Source organism: Drosophila innubila, assembly GCF_004354385.1.
Source record: "Drosophila innubila isolate TH190305 chromosome 2R unlocalized genomic scaffold, UK_Dinn_1.0 1_C_2R, whole genome shotgun sequence".
NCBI classification, from domain to species: Eukaryota; Metazoa; Arthropoda; class Insecta; order Diptera; family Drosophilidae; genus Drosophila; species Drosophila innubila.
Window position 1 is genome coordinate 25546759 of NW_022995374.1, and position 19953 is coordinate 25566711.

The 19953-nt window shown below is 39.6% G+C and overlaps 4 protein-coding genes across 7 annotated transcripts; 1 reads left to right on the forward strand and 3 right to left on the reverse strand.

The window, feature by feature from the left end:
- Positions 1 to 909: 909 nt before the first annotated feature.
- LOC117785596 (probable basic-leucine zipper transcription factor E) lies at positions 910 to 2978 on the reverse strand. Its single transcript, XM_034623693.1, has 4 exons — positions 2833 to 2978; positions 2719 to 2750; positions 2365 to 2673; positions 910 to 2011 (listed from the first exon to the last, which is right to left on the reverse strand). The coding sequence occupies exons 1-4, from the start codon at positions 2956 to 2958 to the stop codon at positions 1951 to 1953; spliced, it is 528 nt and encodes a 175-aa protein (XP_034479584.1). The 5' UTR covers positions 2959 to 2978; the 3' UTR covers positions 910 to 1950.
- Positions 2879 to 5368, reverse strand: LOC117785594 (KH domain-containing, RNA-binding, signal transduction-associated protein 2-like). 3 transcript variants are annotated; one of them, XM_034623691.1, is made up of 5 exons: positions 4341 to 4611; positions 4156 to 4280; positions 3503 to 4083; positions 3192 to 3433; positions 2879 to 3134 (listed from the first exon to the last, which is right to left on the reverse strand). In XM_034623691.1, exons 1-5 carry the CDS (start codon positions 4609 to 4611, stop codon positions 3052 to 3054), a joined length of 1302 nt encoding a protein of 433 aa, XP_034479582.1. In that variant the 3' UTR covers positions 2879 to 3051. The 3 variants fall into 3 exon arrangements, with proteins under 3 accessions (XP_034479582.1, XP_034479581.1, XP_034479580.1); XM_034623689.1 differs by adding an exon at positions 5165 to 5368 and having other exon boundaries at positions 3052 to 3433; positions 4341 to 4684; XM_034623690.1 differs by having other exon boundaries at positions 2879 to 3433.
- Positions 5369 to 6302: 934 nt separating this feature from the next.
- On the forward strand, positions 6303 to 9273 carry LOC117784317. Its single transcript, XM_034622016.1, has 4 exons — positions 6303 to 6728; positions 6797 to 7455; positions 7518 to 8439; positions 8504 to 9273. Exons 1-4 carry the CDS (start codon positions 6422 to 6424, stop codon positions 9112 to 9114), a joined length of 2499 nt encoding a protein of 832 aa, XP_034477907.1. The 5' UTR covers positions 6303 to 6421; the 3' UTR covers positions 9115 to 9273.
- Positions 9274 to 9876: 603 nt separating this feature from the next.
- Positions 9877 to 18187, reverse strand: LOC117784319. Of its 2 annotated transcripts, none has more exons than XM_034622018.1 (2): positions 17972 to 18187; positions 9877 to 13903 (listed from the first exon to the last, which is right to left on the reverse strand). In XM_034622018.1, the coding sequence occupies exon 2, from the start codon at positions 12960 to 12962 to the stop codon at positions 11319 to 11321; it is 1644 nt and encodes a 547-aa protein (XP_034477909.1). In that variant the 5' UTR covers positions 12963 to 13903; positions 17972 to 18187; the 3' UTR covers positions 9877 to 11318. The 2 variants fall into 2 exon arrangements, with proteins under 2 accessions (XP_034477909.1, XP_034477910.1); XM_034622019.1 differs by lacking the exon at positions 17972 to 18187 and adding an exon at positions 17736 to 17857.
- Positions 18188 to 19953: the final 1766 nt, after the last annotated feature.

The window sequence follows — 19953 nt, forward strand, 5'->3', positions numbered from 1 at the left end:
ATTAAACTAAACCTTCTCCAAAAATTTTGTGGTTTGCAGCCTTGGTTGTAACTGTATTTATTTAAACTTTTGTCATCCACTGAAGTACTAATGTAAATTTCAATTCAATTCAATTTGGGCGTCTGGAAGCGCCTTTTAGGTATGTATATTATATATTCATTTTACTTTTGTATAATAATAACAATAGTTAGATCAAATAAATGAATATATCATTTTTTTTACTGATATTGTTTTACAAACTAGATTTTTATTGTTTTCAACAATTTAACGTTCACATGGTTATAAGTATTTATTACGCTTTGCTTTACTTGCAACAATTTGCTTTTTGGACTTGATATTTATTTATCTGCTTTTATTATGTTTTTTGCACTTTCCCAACTATGTGTTGGAATTGTTATAAATGAAATGCTCAACTTATAATTACTACAAATTTGTATTAAACAAATTTAAAATCATTTAAAGATTGATAGGGATGTAGAGGTGAATTCAATTCTCAACTCCATTTTATAAGTACAAAAGGGTTTAAATATGTGTAGAAAAGTTAAACTCATGTAAATGTTAACAATTTCGAACTGGAAAGTGGGTTATACGAGTAAATAGTAAATTACATTTGGCACAAACTTATGTATGTATTCAAATTCATTTTCGAAACTTAAATTTTGGCATTGTTTTCTTTTTATTTTTTTTTACAATTTTCAAGTATATAGTAATAAATTATGAATAAAATAAATATTAAATCTGCATTGAAAGAAATGTATTCAGGGGTGCCACAAAAAGCGAAACCAACTGATAATCTCCCAAACTTCATATATATTTGGTAGAATTTCGGTTGGTTTCTATTTCTGTGGCACCCCTGATTAAGTTAGTTTTGAGCTTATCGACTCCGGACATCTTATTATTTAAATTTAATGAGTATTTATTATTCATATCATTGTATTATATTTCCATATTGTTTCAATAAAGTAATCATTTGCAGCATTATCCACATAATTATGGGCTTTTATTCACATTCTTTGAATAATATAAATATATATTAAGTTATGAGTATTTTATTCGTATATTTATAAATATATTTTCATTCCAATGTTGTCGATCATTTATTTAATTAGTTTTGTAAATATTATGTTCTGTATATATATATATATATTTATATTAATATATTTATTAAGTTATATTCAATTTATTTTAAATGTGCCCAATTATATAGTTTCTTTAAGTAACTAAATCTTATAGATTTCCACTTCAACTGTGCGATAGTCACACATACACATACCTAAATAAGTACGCCATGTACCCTGTACATACCCAATCTCCAAAATAGATAGAATTAAAAGATCAAATCGATTCAAGTGTATTAATTTGAAAAGATTTATATGTTGCATTCTATCAAATCACTGAAGATAAGCAAAGTAATGAGAGCATTTCTATTCTATTCTGGAGATCGAGCGGTGCTGTTGACATTCTTTTGTTTTATAAAATATTGTATGCATTAGTTTTAGTTTTAATATTATATAGTATTATATAGACAGCTTTAAGCTGTACCCAACTTATTATTTAACGCTTTATTTTTTAAATAATTTTTCAATTATTTCACTTTGAATACTAAGTAGTATCTTAAAGATGTTTTACTCTGTGTAAATATATGTAGATTAAAAAAAGCGGACCTAAATTGTCCTGCGTCTGCATCCGTCGTCCAACACAAAGTAAAATTTCAACTTGTAGATCCAGCTGCATTATCATCTAATGAGTCCCTTGCACTCAAAAATATGTACATATATATATATATATATATATATGTATAATTTAAGGTTTTCGTATGTAAATCTTCATCTTCCCTCTTAGTGTACAAAGTATTTGTAATGTTTGTTTTATTTTTATTTTGTTTGTTTTCTCTTGATTTGTTGTCATGTAGTTATTGTTAATTCTATCTGTTAGATTTGTGAATGTGAATCAGAAAATCTGCACCGGTAATAGCGGTAACTCACAAATGTGAAGCGAAGGATTATATGGGCTGTAAAAGAATTTAGTTGCATTTAGAGTTGGAGTAAAGTGTTGTTAATTATGTGCGATTTAAAATCAACGGCTTTTTGTGAATGCAAATAAATAGTTTTCCATGATGTTGAATAATTGCAGGCTAAATGTATACATATTGTATTATGTATTTATAAGTATGAGTATTAGATATGTATATGTACTATGTAGTCAAAGCAGCTTGAAGCCATCATGAAATGGATCTGCGTATTTACATTTCCAAAAGCCGTGACTTGTGTCGTGTCGGGGTATGTGCAAGGAACGATGAACTGGACAAGGAATTGCTGTAAATGTCCATTTGATTATTTGTGCTCTTTATAACGATTTCAATACCTTACTAAAAGCATACTGGGCGCTGTGTGGTTTTTGCTGTATTTGTTCTTGTTTTTACTGCCTAATGTCTGAATGTTGTTATTGTTGTTGCTGCTAGCAGCTACGGAATACTTTTGGCCATTTGTTGGATACTTTTGGTTCAGTGTATACGAGGATATGGAATATGTCGTCATGGTCACATCGATGAAATCGTTATTATTCTTAATCAAATGATTGTTGTAGTTCTTGTAGCTGATGTTACTGTTGTGCGGTGGGTAATTTTGTTGTTGGTGTTCTTGTTGGACCAATGTCAACGATTGTTGTGAGTGTGGCTGTTGTTGTTGTTGCTGTTGTTGTTGTTGATGTTGTTGTTGTTGCTGTTGTTGTGTTGCTTGTTGCAGTTGATGCTGTGACAAAAGATACTCATAATTATACCTAGAACTACTCTATCCAATTATTACACTGCGTAAATGTCTCAGTTTTTTTTACCTTTAAGCAGCCGTTCTTTTTGTTATCATTACTGACACTGTTTTTATTGCTGTCGTTGTTACGGCCAATGCTGCAGTCACTTGTGTCAGATCTAGGCATTAAAAAGCTGCTCCTGTTGCGGTTCATGGTCAGATTGGGGATTTTTGGTATAGGATTTATTGCAATATTTGCGCCTCTCACTCCACCTCCATTGCTGGCGTTGCTGGAACCCAGCAATTTTCACCTGTTAACATGACTGCGATTGTGATTCGAATTAAGGCCCGCTGCGATGTTGGGATTTGATTGCGCTGCTGCGCCACCACCTGCAAAGTAAGAAGCATTATTAAAATAGTTCATTTGTGCCATTCTATCTTTCCTACCTGCATAGCCGGGTGAGTGTTGATAGTAGTCCCGTCGCGTGTAATCCGTTTCGTAATCTGAAGTTTCGTAGTGACCGCCGCGTACACCGCTCCCGCCGCCGCCAACCCCACTTATGTTTCCAACGCCACCTAGAATGCTCGTGGGGGGTCCATGCCCGTGTCCGTGTACGACGTGTGATGCATAGCTGTAGGTGTCGTACGACTGATGCGGATCATAGGCAATTCCATCTTCATAGCCGCGACTGCATGAGGGCAAACAGTTTAAATTAGTACGAAGTAAGAATTTAATTTCCTTTAACAGTCAAACTCACCCGTAAGTCTCATCCATTGCGGTTCTGGCCTTCTCGAGAATTGACATGACCTTTTGCTTGGGTGCCAACACATTTTTGCTGAACGACGACTGTTGAGTACCTCTGTAACCATGATGAGGCACATTTTTCGCTATCCCAGCGCTACCACCGCCAGAATTAGACGAACCAGAACCGCCCATTGAATTGGCGCCAGAGTTAGAGCTCTGAATATGCGGCATTTTCTTGTAGGAGCCTTTCGTATTGGTGTCGCTATCGTTGAGGCTAGTACTATCCATTAACTCACGTAGCTGCTCCTGGCGAATGATGTCGTTGCTGTCCGGTATCAGATACTTGCGCAGCTCGGCCATAGCGTACGCGATTCGTGCATAAGCCTCTGCGGGTGGCGCAATCGTTGATATTTCCACGTGTAAATCGCTGTTAAGGTGCGCATATTTTGGATCTTTGGAGATACGCAACTCCTCTTCCTTAGCCCGGTCCCGCATTGAGTTACGGCCAAGCACCGTCATCTTACACAGCGTTTCCTCCTGCAAGCGACGCAACGAGTTGCCTTTGGGACCCAGCAGCTTTCCCACAAAGTTAAACTGCAATTCCAAAAGCGGTAAAGATTAAGATACTCTTATGATATAATACCAGATGCATTTGTATGTGCATACCTTAGGATGTTCGCGTATGGGAACCAAAACCCGCTGTGATATGCGTAATGGCTTCTCTCGATATATGTCAGCATACTTTTGCTCGCGCGACGGAATGCGTCCAGTGGTCTGCACCTTTTCAATCTCTGCAAAAGACTTGTTCAATCATCATCCGTATTAATAAGAGATCGCTGATTGTATCTTACCACCCTCTAAAAGCTTCTCGGCAATGGGAAACTTGCGGTCCATGCGATTCCTCTCGGCCATGCAGTCGCGTATGTATTCGTTGGCCTTTTCATTAAGCTGCACGTTGCCGCTGCCCTCAGGACCGCCGTGATGCTCGTGGGCGCCAGCGTCGCCGTTGTGAGCGCCGACGCTGCCAACACTTTTGCGCGGTTTACCTCCGCCCCCGTACTCGTTGCTGTCCTCCTCATTGTACGTGGAATAGTCGCCATTGCCGTCGTACTTTTCAGTCATACTTACAGATCAGTTCAGTGGCAACAAACAGCGTTTAATTTGGCTAATAGATAATCAGTTAAGCCCACAGCAGCTGCAAATATCAATTGGAAAATGTAGTGTCTGACAATTTGTGGGAAGAGTTGCCGCGAACGCTTCACCCCTTCGCCTTTTTCAAATTTTAATCACTTTTTATAAACGAATTTAATTCAATTGCATGTACCACTTTTCCCCCCTCCCAACACACGCGTCATTCAGTCACTCTTACACACACATACATATGCATACATACACACACACACACACACACGCGCACAGACAAATTCACAGAGGCAAGAAAACACGGAAATCAAAAACAACCACCGTGCGAATTTCAAAGTCAATTTGTTCTCCAAAGATACAAAAATTTTACCGGTAATAAAACAAACATTACCACGATTTCGTTTAGTCGTAAACAATTTCGTAAGTTTTTATTGTCAATTAGGGAAACTCTTCTATCAATCTGTCGTCGTCTGTCCTACTGCACTTTCACTTTTCAGTGGGACGACTCAATTGTTTTCACATGCATACATACGTTTATTGCATTTTTTTTTTTAGCGTTCGCAAATGCCTCCTGATTTCCGCTATGTCTATCTTTTTGTATTTCTTTAAGTCTTACAAGAACAAATTAAGATTTACGCGTTTTTAAAAAGTTTCTCGACAAAAATAAACAAATAAATACTCAAAGTTGCAACTTGTCTCTTTTTTAGTGCAACACGCGAAAGTAGTGGGGCTGCCACCCTACAAAATTTTCAGATCTGGCAGCTTGTTCTAATTTAATAAAACAAAAAAATTTAGTTGCAACTACGAAAATTTAACTTAATTGGAATTTTTTATTTTTGAAGCTAGAATTTTTTACATTTTTGCAGAGTTTTTGTTGGAATTTTCTCGATTTTATGATATTTTTTTATTTTTTAGAATTTAATTTTTAACTTCTCTCCCCTTAGGTTGACAAGCTTCAAGCCCTCATTAAAATTTATATATTTTTTCTTTTGAATTTCGAATTTTAAATTTTCAACAAAATGTTAATTAATTTCAAAGTTATTGCATTTTTAAATTTGCATAAACTAAAATTTAAATTTTCCAGCTTATCGATGTTTTTCGTGTTCAGAATCGATTTTTTAAAACCGAATCGACATAAAAATAATCGAGTGTTCTAGAGTGGCAGCCCTAATTTAAAAGGACGCCGCGAGAACTAACGGTGCTTTTTGAACAGAATTTAATTAATTAAGAAAAATTTGACTTTTCTTGAGATGGCCGACGAAACAAAAACGATTACATACATTTTAAATGGAGGTATATTTAAAATCAAAAGGCGAAAGGACGACCGTGTAGTCCATCACAGCTTCCATCACGGCTTCGCGGCAAACTGGGAAATGGCAGGCAATTTCCACCAGCACATCAGAGTAAGTAGTACCCCCCACTCCCAAGTGCATGTACACTTTCCAGTTAAGATGAAATTAATTAATTAATTTAAGTAATTTTTAAAAAAATATCTTTAGAATTAATCTTAATTGTAAAAATTAAACATTTAAATTTAAATTTATTTGAAGTTGCACGCCAATAATAAGCCTTCCAGCCCGTCGTTTGTTGCGACATGACTATTAAAACAAGTTGGCAGCACTGCTACTACATTTGTAAATAGCTGTTCTTACCTCTAAAGAGTTGGCAACAGTGGTCAATCTGCCTTTGCTTTGTCTTTGCAAAAAATTGCACATAGCGTGAAATTATATTAAATACTTGAATTAAATGATCGGTATCTGAGATATGATTAATTAACAAATTAGACAAGATGTCAGACACTGCAAACAGCAATGGCAGCTCCAATTCCTGCGTTGAGACACCCACGGCACCAGAATGGCTGTCCAAACTGGAAAGCAGACGCGAATTGCTGAAGCGCTCGAGGCTGGGACACGAATCTGGAGCGGGTGCCCCTTGTAGCGAGTGCCAGGATAAGTGTCCTGGGCTGGATCTGCACTTCTGGCGCAAGGTCTGCCGCAACTGCATGTGCCGAAAGGATCAACACCTGTGCACAGATGATGACGCCACCGGCTGGGCGCAGTTTGAAATCTTAGGCCAGATCCGCGCAAAGCCAGCGTGTAAGTGCGAGAAGACTAGCAACAGCTGTCTCATTCGAAATATACATATGTACATTTCTCTCCGACAGTTATCAAGATCAAGGCTCTAGCCAGTCAACCCGTGCAGGTGGAGTGGGTGCCACCCAATGCGTCACCCGATGTCGTTTCGGACTATATGGAGACTCTGGGCGCTGCTCAAATACCCGTTGCCGGCAGCGACGCAGCGCACAAGCGTAAACAGCAACTGGAGTTCCAGGTGCCACCTCACGATCTGGATGCCGCACTCTGCGACAATCTAACGGAGACCGAGGCCCAGCAACTTCAGCAATATGTGCAGAAATTACGCGACCAATGTGTGGGCCAAGGCATTGTAGTCCGTGTGGGACGCCTGGCTCACGGCCACGTTGAGAATGTTGTGCCTTTACAATCGAGCTGCGTCCAATTGCCGTTGGACACTTCTAACAGTCTGTTGAATTCACTGGGCCTGCCGCCAGTTGCCGATGCCACGTTGGACCAGCTGCTGTCGAATCCCAAAGTGGCAAACGCTCTTTCCCAGCAAGGAGCACACACTCATCCCAAACTATTCGTGGCCTTTTCGGAACCATTGAGCGACTCCACAGCACAGTTCGACGAACACTCCGCACTGCGTGCTCAGACCAAGGAGAAACTGTTGGGTATCAGCAAAACTGCACTGCAAAGCCTCGTTACACATGGCATCATCTACGACAAGCTGCTGGGCATCCTAAAGGTATGAAATGTGAATATCTTTATTTGCATATCCTTGTCTCACTTATTCGCATCCAATTGCAGGAGAAGAACCTTAACATATCCCGTGATCCCAGACTGGGACCAATTGCGGAGTTTCGCAAGGAATATGCCAGCAATCCGCAGTTCAAAGCGGAGATTAACACGGTCTGCCCACCGCCAGCGTTGGCCACAACACCATTGAAGTCCTCAGCATCCACTCCGTTTCATTCACCGCTGCCAATTAAGAATCCGGTGCACGCCCGTTTCGGTGCACAATTGCGACAGGATACGCCCATGCGACGTGTCAAGTTTGGCGGCGTGTCCACTATCCTCTATGACTGCGGATTGCCGGCCCACATTGACTACGACCGCGATCCGGTTTTTGCCCAGATCGTTCAGGCGGAGCCATTAAAGCAGGCGCTGCAGGAGGCGCGAACTGGTCGAACGGCACCCTCGGTTATTATTGCTGCAGCTCCAGCGGCCACTGGAAACCTACAACAGCTGCAGGGATTGGCGCCGGCAACAAAGGCTCAACTGCAACGCGTGGGCGTGGATAAGCACATGCTGCACTCGGCAGTAGCAAATGCACCTTACTACAATCGCCTGTTCCAGACGCTGAACGACAAGGGCATCAAACACGATCAGTGCCAGCTGTTGGAGCCGCTCAAGCAGATGCACGACTGGCTGTTGAACGACGAGCAACTGCTGGACGACATTGACAAGTTGTTTGCGGACATGGCCAACGGTGCTAGTGGAGTCCGTGACATCAGTTACGGCAGCGAGACGCTGACGAATTCAGCCAGCAACGACTCCGGCTTTAGCTCGAAACCGTCAACTCCAGGACAGTCGGGAGAGGATATCAACGCCAGCTTGGGCAAGTTTACAACTATTCCGGGCATTGAGCACATGAACATGTATCCCAGTTGCGCCGGCATGACGGAGCAGCTGCAACACCTCCAACTGGGCGACGACAAGCGAACGAGGGGTAATTAGATTGGGGTTATCCCTTAAACGCTCACTTTATTGATCGTCTTCAATTGATATTGCAGATTCCGTTGGAGCTCCTGCCTTGCCCAGCATCAACTGTCGCGACTGCAGCTTGGCGATCAACCTGGGCGAAGTGGCTGTCAAGGCTGAGCGGGCGGGCAAGGAGATCGCCTGGCATCCGGGCTGCTTCAAGTGTCACACTTGCCGTGAGCTGCTTGCCGACTTGGTCTACTTTTTCCATCATGGACAGGTGTACTGCGGTCGCGACTTGGCCATTAAGTTGAAAATACCGCGATGCAAGGCCTGCGATGAGTTGATCTTCACCAAGGAGTACACCGCCGCCGAGGGCGCCACTTACCACATCAAGCACTTTTGCTGCCTGCAGTGCGACGAACCGCTAGCTGGACAGCAGTACATTCCTGACGAGAAATCGAACATGCCCCTCTGCCTGCAGTGCTACGATAAGTTCTATGCTGGCACCTGCAAACGCTGTCAGCTGCCCATCGGACCAGCCGATCAGGGCGTCGCCTGGGGCGACATCCACTGGCACGGACAATGTTTTGTATGCGCCGGCGCCCAGTGCTCCAAGTCACTGATCGGCGGACGTTTCTGTGTCAAGCAGGACATGCCCTTTTGCAGTCCCGCCTGTGTGCACAGCATTATTCCAGCATAAATCCAAAATGCACAGCGATCCAAACAGTATTTGAAGGAAGCGCACAAATCATGAAATATAAAATATACCCTGTATTCCTATTCCTATAGAGAGAGTAGAGTTTTCACTGGCCATGCAACCGTGCACAATTCTGAGGTTGAACTTTTTCCGACTATTTAAGTGCCTAGTATTATATACATTTTATATACACACACACAAATATGTATATGTACATTTACATATATGTTTATAGCCTATTCAAAATATTATATACACACGAATTTTAATTGACATTTTTATACCGCACGTAAATGCAATAAACATTTTAAAATAACAACAAATAAACAAATGAATCTTGCCAGTTAGTTGAATATCTCTGGAAATATATGTATTTACGTAAATAAAACCCAGTAGTTTTCCCAGTTTTCGTTCTTATCCATTTAGTTGGATTTGGATTGGTTATTCTAATTGAGCAATAAATAAATGCGTTGGGTTTATATTATTTTTTACGTATTTGCTGGTAGTTTTTATTGGTAATTGCATTTCATTGTTTATTAATAATAATAATTCCGTTTTGTATATGTATTATGTGTATGTATAAAGATTGTTGATTTTTGTATTTTGTTTTGCGGTTTTGTTTGTTTTGACATTTTGAGTTCATTGCAAAAAGCGAAACAAAAGGAAAATCACATCATTTGCTGAATTACACAAATTGAGAGTTTATGTTTACTTCAAGGATACTTTCGCATAGTTTTATTTATATTATTAGTTAATTCTTATTGATTTTGTGTTCTATGTTTAAAGATTAGATGCCTGCAATTTTGTTTGTTTGTTCAGTTCGTCGTATGCTAAGTTTGTAAGTTTATATTTTTATGTGTACTTTATATTTATATATATGTCTATTTATGTGTATGTATGCAAACACCATATATACACACACAAACACACACAGTATATATGTACTCAATCCTTTTATTAACCGACTAGGTTAACATCACTAGGACACTTTTTCGAGTGCTCAAGTCGTCAATTATCTTTTTTTTAATGGCAGGGAGGATGATCTGTATGATCAGGTGCCAGAATTGGAACTGCTTGTTCCACTGGTCGGATGGTCAAATGAATGAATTGCGTTTTTAATGTATTCAGCATGATATCAAAGTTCACAAGTACTTGTTGTTCTTTTGTTTTATTTCTCTTCAGAGTTACCAAACTAGTTGATTTTGATCCTAAATTAACACTTTTTTTTCGCTCTCGCACTCTCTTTCATCTTCCTATTTTCTTGTATCGTTCAATTTTAATAGGTATGTATTAATTACATTGATAATTAGTTTAAATATAATTTCTGTTCGTAAACAATTTTACATGATAGAATTTTAGTTTAATTTTCTTTTGTTTTTTTCTGTATTGTTTTGTGTAAGTATTTTGCTACAACAAAAAACTATGCCTTAAAATAATACTTTAGTTACAAGTTTATTTTTCTCGCTTTGCATTAATTTTGTTCGCACTTTTCTATTTTCATCTTTTGCATAACTAAAAACAATCAACAAAATGAGTTAAGTTCAAATAATATAATTTTTTGTAACTAGTTTCTCGGGGACACATCGATATTGGATGGGGGGAAGTTTTGGAGCTATTTTAAAAGGACAACTAAAAGTAGATCTTACAACTAAGTAGGGGCGAGGATAGGGATGTGTGTGAGGGAGGAGGAACTAGGGGATTACTGCAGTTGCATAAAAACACTAATTACAAAGCGGCATGACAACACTGAAACAACAACATAAGGATGTCCCCATGGAATTGCCAGTGTTGGCACACGTGGCGTGCGGGAATCTCGCATATATATTAATACATAACTAAACATAATCGAATGCGGACAGCAGCAGATACAGATACAGATATTGATTCAGATTCGGTTGCTCCCGTCTGCAGAGTTGCACGCACACGTCTTAAAGCTATACACAAAAAAATGTCAAGTTAAATGTACGAAAAGATTTTACGATCGCCAACGTCGTCGTCCTCGTCCCCGTCCACTTGCCGTTTCTAGGATCATCATGTGAACGGGCCACTTAGAACGTGATGCGTGTAAGCAGCTGCCATATGAGGGAGGTGCCTCTGTCATGTGCCACTGTCACGTGTTCCTTTCCCTGTCCCTGCCCACTCCCAGCATCATTATTATCCTCATCATCGTTACACTCATCACATCCAGCGCTTTGCAGCGTCGGTTGTCAACAATTCGTGTAGACGCCTTGAGTGTAATACAGCTCGGTGATGCGTTCGGGGAGCGTGCTGTACAGGTTGGTGATCAGATCGTGGGGTAAGCGAGACCACGCCTCCTTGATGCGGAAGATCAAGTCGTCTTTGCGCGAAAACTTTCGCCCGCCATCGAACACCTCGCGGATTAGCCAGCCCCAAATGTTCTCCATGATATTCAAATCGTGGGCGATCGTTGGCCACTTTTGCGTCTTAAAGCCCTCGACATTGAGCAGCTCCTGGGCGGTGGGCAGGGCGTGCGACATCCAGTTGTGATCCTGGAGAACGAACTCCGTGTTGCCGCCCAGTTTGCTGACAATGTTTGGACGCTCTCGCATGATCGCTTCAATGCAGGATTCGGGCCGTTGCTTGGCAGATGACACCTCCAGGTGAATGGGCCCGCCCACACATATCATCAGGTAGATGTAGACTGAGTTGCCGCGCGGTCTCTGCGACAGTTTGCGCTCGTAATTGCGTAGATCGTGAAAGTAATAGGAGAAACCGTCCGGGCCGTCCAAGTTGAAGCGACGCTCGTCGTGGAAGATGACTCGGCGCCAATGCTCCTCACTCCACACAATGTACGTGTTGGCAAAGTTGAGGCGTTCCGTTTGATTGTATTGCGAGAGCAGCGGCTCAGTTTTCAGTTTCTTGGCACAGTTGGCAGAGCCGGATGTGGATGTGGATGTTGATGAGGCGGACGACGTGGACGAGGATGACGACGCTGATGACGATGACGACGACGATAGTGACGTTGACGACGCTGGACCATTTGCCACTGCTGTCGCACGCAGCAGAGCATTTGCAGCAGCTGCTATGTTGCTATTGCTGCCACCAGCAACGACGGCGCGAGGTTGATGACTGATGATTGTGGGTGAAACGCTCGAGCCGTTTGACTGTTGCGTAGGCGCATGGCTGGAGGCAGTGCCTCCTCCCGTGCTGGAACTGGCCGCCGAGAAATTCGAATTCTGATTCAAGGCATGCACAGGCAGTTGGCTTTGTTGCTGCTGCTGTTGGTGTTGTTGTTGTTGATGTTGGCTGCTGTTTGTTTGCACCTGCACCTGCGCCTTGTGCTGGGCATGATGTGTGCTGGCTGGATGGCTGTGGCTCAACTGCGTCTGTTGCTGTGTCTGCTGCTGGTAGTATGGGTGATGATGGTGGTAACTAATGTGCTGCTGGTGCTGGTGAATTGTTGGCTGCTTCAGCTGCAACTGCTTTAACTGTGTCTGCGACTGGGCCAACAATTGTTGCTGCTGATGTTGCTGCTGTGCATGTACAGCCGCTGCACTGTTGCTGGCCGGCTGGCTAATCGCTGGCTGGGTGCCCACACCCACATAGTTGCCCTGATGGTTCAGATAGTAGTGGAGGGCCATTATCTTATTGGTGCTGTTGTTCACTGTGCCAGTACCCGCACCGCACACGGTGCCCACTGTTGTTGAGACGGGCACTGTGGTTCCACCCGCCACCAGCTGCACGCCTCCTTGTCCATGTCCATGCCCATGTCCATGGGCAGCTGCTGCAATGGCGCCTGCACTAGCGGCCAGCTGGGCCGCCGACTTTGGATCGTAGATGAACTTGTTAAAGTTCTGCAGATCGTCTGGACTGAGCACTAGCGTTTTCATTTGGAGTCTGGAGTGCTTGGTGTTTAAAGTATGTGTGTTTCCTCGCTTTCGCTCTCTCTGATTCTTTTTCTAGTTATTAATACAACTCGTTTGCATGTGCCTAAGTTGCTGCATGCGATGTGGCAACACTGGTTGTTTCGTAAATGCACTCAAATAACTCGCATTCAATTTGAACAACACTCTCTTCGCTTACGCTCACGCACACGCACAGCTACGACGCACTTTCACGAATGCGATGCCACTGTCGTGATTTCCAAATTCGCTATGCGTCCGACTGTGTATTAACGGTTGTTAGGAAACACCGAACAGCAACAGCTACAACGAAGTCTCGACGCCAACCAGACTCTCTCACCTTTAGTGCTCCCACTTGCTCTCTCTCTCTCTTTCTCTCCCTGTGCCCAGCTGAGCTCGCTCTTTTCGTTGATCGCTTGACTTTGCTCTCTCTGTGGGCGTAAGTGTGTGTGTGTGTGCGTGTATTCGTGTGTTGCTTGCGTTATCAAAGGGCTGGCCCTGGCCCTGCTTGTCTGCTTGTCTGTCCAAACTGAGTTCAAACTTGCTCGCTCGCTCTCTCGCCTGATTGCAAAACTATACGACGACTTCGAGACGATGTCGTAAAAAGATGTCGGTTTACTTTCCCACGTACATATACGTGTTAGTTGGCAGCTCCGTTGTCGATTGTGTTTGTGAGCCTGCGTATATATGTGTGTGTGCGAATGCGAGTGTGCAGAGCTCTTTCAATATGTTATCCTCTTTCGTTGAAGTGGTTTTTCTTGTCGGAGCTCTGCAGTTTCTGTTGCTGTTGCTGTCGCTTGTTGGTTGCTGGTTGTTGGTTGCTGTGCAAATGTTTCCTTGTTTCTTTATTCTGCGTGCCGCTGATTCGTTGTTGTTGCTCTGTTGCTCTGTTGCTTTTAGGTATTCAGTTGTCGTCGACGTCGATTTACCTGGAATAAAATAAAGCAGGTACGTATGTGAAAAAAGAGTCTTGTTTCACACTTTGCATTGTGTTTTTTCATACAGTACACACACATATATACACACAGTTGTTTCGAGGTACTTATATAAAATGCTCCCAAATGCACATGCATATATGTGTATGTGTGTGTGTGTGTTTATTATTGAATTAGTAGTTGTGTATTCCAATAATTTCTTGGTGAAATCTTCTTTGTGCTCGAAAAAAAAGCATTTCAGATCGAACAGATGTTCAACGTACTCAGATTACAGGTCCCCGTTTCCCTATGCCAAAAAGTAAATAAAAGGTCTCTCCGTCCGTCGTCGACAGCATCATCGTCGGTCGTTGTCTTTTGTCTTTTCTTTCAAAATGAGAGCACACACACACACACACACACAAAGACGAAGAAATGCACAAGTGCAGTTACGCTACATATTTCGAAGTACTTTTTTCTTTCTTAAATTTTTAGATTTTAGCAAAATTCACTCTGTACCTCGTTTATTGTGTGTGTGTCGACTTCATTCTCTCGCTCCAAACATGCAACATATTTTGAGATAAAACATGTGGTTGGGTCAAAGTTCAACTGTTAAAGGAATGTAGACGCAGGTAGTTTAATCGGTTTCGGCAGGTGTTGCATTCAAATCCTGCCTGTATTCAATCGCTGTTCAATCGAGTAAATGTTTGCATCAGGAACGAAAACAGGTTGTCTCTGAACTCAAATTGCACTCAAAACCGTAAAAACGATTAATTCTTAAAATTTTAACTTACTTTAAGTTGTTTTCAAAAATAAAGCATGTCAAGTTATATTAATTATTGTCAATAAAGTTGCTTTAATAATAAGAAACATTAACTGCGACTAGATTTAAGCACACTAAAATAAATTCGTTTCTATGAAAATTGAATTAATTTTTGTGTTTTATTTCGTTTGAGTAAAAACAAAGCCAAAAATAATTTTTGCTATTTTGACGTTGTGTTTGGTTTGTTGTTTTTCAGCTTGTCTCAGCGATAACGCCACAGTCTTTTATATACATTGCTAATACAAATCTACTCAGATGTATATATATTTGTGATACATATACATATATACACGTAGGCCAAAGTTTCTACGTGTATATTTTGAGCTTTATCATCTGACAACGCTTCGATAGACACGAGCAAGCAAAGCACATGCTCCAATCTCCATATTCAGCGACCCCAACACCACACCCCACCCCAACCCACCACATCTCTACAATTAACTAATAAATTTGATTACTTTGTAGTATTTTTACTGTGCCTCAGAACCGCTTAATTTAAGAGCTGCACAATATGTGGTAGCTAATATAACCCAAGATTAATCCGGGCATTTCCTATTACAGCTGGGGACTCAAATTTCCCCACCGATTTCACATTAATAATCAAATGAAAACTAAAGTCTGCACAACGGGGATGAAAACCAGTTTGCTTTCCGTCCTTAAAGTAGAGTAAGGGAAGAAAGCTGCTGTTGTTGTTGATGATGATGCTGGTCGGTCGGTCGGTCGGCAACTTGCCTCTTTGTGTGAGAGCTTAAATTCGACTGTGCGCGAGTGTATGTATTTGTACACGTGTGTGCGTTTGCATCTGTGTATGTGTGTATCTCATTGGGGTTGTTGCGAGTTTTTTTTGCTGCTGCGATTGCAACGGCAACCGCGGCATTAAAGTCGGTTGCACATTGGCTACTGTTGATCGAACCCAGTGCAGCAGCTGCTTCCTTAAGCCGATACCCACAACTAAGTCACTTTAAGCTAACAACATTAATGAAACATATAACATTTTAAGAAGTCAATTAAAAATCTAAACTAAACTAAGAAAAGCAGAATTATTATATGTACATATATCGATAAATACAACATTAACACAAAGCACTACAATAGCATATGAAAAAATAATAAGGATTATATATATGACTCATATTGATTTATTTTCTTCTTTTTATTACAAGTCAATGTTTGTTTAATTATCAATTTCTGTTCTCTCACGTAATTTAAAATTTTTATTTTCTGTATAATTAATTTTAAATTTTAACCGTAAGGACAAATCATAAACAACAAAAAACTGTTTAGCTCAAAATTACAATCATAAAAAATATATATATTTAATATAAAATACAATTTAAGCTAAAATAAAATGTGATAGCTTTTGTTGACACATACAATTGTCGGTGTGTAACCACCGTGTACACTGTGACAATATATATCTAGTAGACGCTCAAAAGGGCGAAAGTTTAACTATTAACAAAATGCAACATTGTACTACAGTGAACAGTTCACACTATGCTAAGATAAAATACAAATCGTTATCGAAATGCATTGCTTGGTGCGCAGTTCGCAAAGCGTCATACTGTCATACAGTGGGACACTGATTGATATTTTTTCAATTTGTAGTGAGGTTCGAGTGTGTGCATCGTAATTGGGTACACCTGATGCGACACCTGATAAGATATTGACAAAATACGAGGTGCCAAAAGGAATTTACAGATCTAGTCTGTTATTATTATTATGATTGTATTTTTGGACTTTAAATAATGACAATGTAAAATTCTGAAGTAAGGAATGTTACATCATTCGATATCCATGTACTTAATTGATTGAACTCTCGATTCGATACTTCCCATAATCAGTTCGTCATAAAAAAATTTCTTAATAATTTTAAATCTGTTCAACGCTGAGTAAGGAAAAAAAATCACATTTGAGTCATGTTATCTTTCCCATTTGATTCGTGGAAACAGTTTTTTGTGCTGTTTCTCACAAGTGTATTTGTGTTAGTTTTTCACGTGATTCACACTTAAGAATTCGTTATTGAAGTTTCACTGTTCGGACTCGCAATATTTATGAATATTTCAATCACATTATTCAATCAATCGATCACAACAGCAGATATAATGCTTAGACTTTGAACATTTTGACTTTGTTGTTGTACCCTTATATATGTATGTGCATATACACACACACATACAGGCATACGTGTCAAAAATATATATATTACGCGTTGCGGGTGGGGATTGAACCGTTAAGCGTTACGTTCTTTTTATGGCGTCGCGATTTACGTTACGTTGCACATATGTATTTAATGAGCGCTCTCCTAGATGCACTGAGATGCATATATTGTACATGTACACACGGAATACACACACACATACATATGTATGCATGTACATATCCAAAAATATAAACGAACCCAACGACGGAGCGGCTGTCGCTCGAGCTGTACGTAATAAAATCCCTTGCGCTGCAATGCAGCAGCAGCGATATCAGCAGCAGCAGCCGTTTACAGCGACAGCGCAGTTGCTGCGCAGCACATGCTTCGCTTCTTATTTATAAATTGAGCCAGCCCTTATGTGTTCAACTCTCTGTTATGTACCAGTCGACATCCATACATAGTACATACATACAAACGTATGTACATATTGTCTCTACGTAGTACGTGCGAACGTGCGTGCATGAGGTTTGCTTGTATTTGTATGCGTGTGCGCTCTTGTGTGATGCCATCGTCGATATTGAAAGTATGTACGTATGTATGAACATTTGTACATAATACAACGTATCGACGTTGCTTTGTACGAATCGTTGAATCTGAATCGTTAAAAATTGCTTGAGTTTGCGAACAACGGGACGACGATCTGATACGAACTGATTCTTTTTTCAGTTAATTCTTTATACGTACGTACACATATGTATCATATATACACACACACACAGTCATACATATATATATTTGTATGTACATATCATTTTCATTTTTCACGGAACAAATATGGCTGCACAAAAAAAGTTGCGTTGAAAACGCTTACGCTGCTATGTGCTCACATTAAAGCACTTTTCACATTCACACCAATTTTATATGCACACACATGTATGTATGTATGTATACATATATTTCTGGTTTTTAAATCAAATATTGGAAGAACGACCATTAAAAGCTGACTGGCTGATTGGGGAGCGTAAATTCCGTTTGCGTTGCCGTTTGTTGGTTAGTGTTGGTGTTGGTTGAGTGCGTGATTACGCCATTTTCTTTACTATTGCACGCCCAATTTCACATTTACCTTTTTTGTAAATTTCTTATTTGTTACTTTGCACACGCGTACACTGTGATAGAGTCTTATTCGAAGAGTTTTTATCACAAATTGTGATAATTTATATTCTTTTAACGATATTTTAAATGCATTTGTTAAAACTTATAAGTTTTCACCACTACCACCACACGACTTGTCGACAGACTCACTGAGTTTAGAGAGATGACACTCCGTCGATATTTCATCACTTGCGATATTTTCATGCGGCATAACGATATTAAGATTATCGATATTTAACAGTAAGGATATAGTAAAATATAAAAAACATATATAAATTTGTATCTATTGTAAAAGGTAGTCTAAAAAAAATGCAGCAAACTTATCACTCTTTAAACTATCGAGTTTTCATAGTCATTGGACTATCCATTAATAATCAATGTTATTTGTGCAAAATTATCGATAGTAACACCTAATTGAGGTCGAGTTTTTAAATTGGAATGAAATGAATTGACAAAAATTTTTCAATGAGTGGGGCTACTAATTTATAACTTAATTATAAACTATAGGGTACTAAAATACACAAAAGATGCTATTTATTTTTTAATTTTTTTCAAAATTTAAAGCTAGGGACAAGGTATTTGGCATGAATTTGTTTTAGAATCTGTAAGATTTCGAATTTTAATGTATTTAAATTAATATTAATTAATGTGATCTATCGATATAAACGATATCTCTACGCGTCATAATCAGGTGGTGTATCAACGTACCGCCACATGGCGCCACCTCTAGTCTGTTTTGTTAAAGATAAGTACGCAACCTATAGTTTTGTTTTAAAAGTTGAATGTGAGTTCGCACAACACAAAAAAAATATCTGAAATTTGGCGCCAAGCCGATAAATTTAAATTTAATTGAATGAAAATTTCAAAATGCAATAACTTTGAAATAACTTAGTTATTTGATGAAAATTAAAAAATCGATCTTAGATAAAATTGAGGAAAACATTTTAATATAGGTTTGAAGTTTGTCAGCACTCGGGGAAAGAACATACATAATTTAATTCTTAAAAAAAAAAATTATATCAAAAAATCGACAAAATTCTAAAAAAAAAAACTATGCAAGAATTTAAATAATTCTAACAAAAAAAAAAATTATAAATCTGAAAATGGGTACAAAAATTAAGAATACCCACTTTCGGAAATGTACTTATTTTTTTAAGTACAAAAAATCAAACCATATCGGGAAATTTTGTAGGGTGGCAACCTTTGCATCTGGTGTCATTCATTCAAACCAGTGCTGGCAAGTTTTTAGGGGGAACAATAGCTGTTTCTGTTAAATTTGTTATTGTGGGACAGTTTTACTTAAAATATTAATAGGAAAACTTAGCTGAATATATATTTAAAATAGCCAGATTTCCAGCTAATAGCAATTTTATTAAATTTTCCTAGCAAAAGAACTCTGAAAATTTCCGGACCTAGCTATAAAAAAGCTAAGCTGGAAACATTGTTCCACACCAGCACGTTGTTGTTGTTAATGACAATAATTAAGAAACAAAATGCGCAATCTGAAGCTACAAGGAGGAACCTGGCATTCGGCATGCAAAGCAATTGTTGCTGCAGCCGAATTTCGAGCACATAGACAAGGAGCTCACGTTTGTTGTGATCGAGGACAAGATCTACGCCGTTGGTGAAGCCGGCGATTGCGTTTAAGAGCCCAAAATAATTGCCGAAGTGCCGAACATATTCAGTAGCTTTCAGAAAAGGTAAAGCTTTTGAAAGTACGAAATAAACGTCAAATTTTAAAAAAATTCTAAAAATTAAAATGTTCGTGTAATAGCCAAAAAGTTCAAATTTGTTGAATAGTGTTATCTGCAATGTCCGATGTTTTTATGACGTCATCATTTGAATGTTTGCTTAGACTTTCTGTAAGGTCTGAGCAATTGAACAAATTCATTTTGGGTTAAATTTTGGTTACTTAATAATTTTACATTTCTTGCTCATACATGATACAATTTA

Bases quoted from the DNA above. Each gene is read 5' to 3' on its own strand.
- LOC117785596 (XM_034623693.1), bottom strand. From the start codon at position 2,958: ATGAACCGCAACAGGAGCAGCTTTTTAATGCCTAGATCTGACACAAGT. The intron at 2,751-2,832 runs GTAAAAAAAACT...CTTTTGTCACAG, and splicing joins AAAAGAACGGCTGCTTAAAG to CATCAACTGCAACAAGCAAC. The intron at 2,674-2,718 runs ACAACAACAACA...ACAACAACAGCC, and splicing joins CAAGCAACACAACAACAGCA to ACACTCACAACAATCGTTGA.
- LOC117785594 (XM_034623690.1), bottom strand. From the start codon at position 4,611: ATGACTGAAAAGTACGACGGCAATGGCGACTATTCCACGTACAATGAG. The intron at 4,084-4,155 runs GTATGCACATAC...TTGGAATTGCAG, and splicing joins CCATACGCGAACATCCTAAG to TTTAACTTTGTGGGAAAGCT. The intron at 3,434-3,502 runs GTGAGTTTGACT...GCCCTCATGCAG, and splicing joins GCAATGGATGAGACTTACGG to TCGCGGCTATGAAGATGGAA.
- LOC117784317 (XM_034622016.1), top strand. From the start codon at position 6,422: ATGTCAGACACTGCAAACAGCAATGGCAGCTCCAATTCCTGCGTTGAG. The intron at 6,729-6,796 runs GTAAGTGCGAGA...TCTCTCCGACAG, and splicing joins GATCCGCGCAAAGCCAGCGT to TTATCAAGATCAAGGCTCTA. The intron at 8,440-8,503 runs GTAATTAGATTG...TTGATATTGCAG, and splicing joins CGACGACAAGCGAACGAGGG to ATTCCGTTGGAGCTCCTGCC.
- LOC117784319 (XM_034622018.1), bottom strand. From the start codon at position 12,962: ATGAAAACGCTAGTGCTCAGTCCAGACGATCTGCAGAACTTTAACAAG.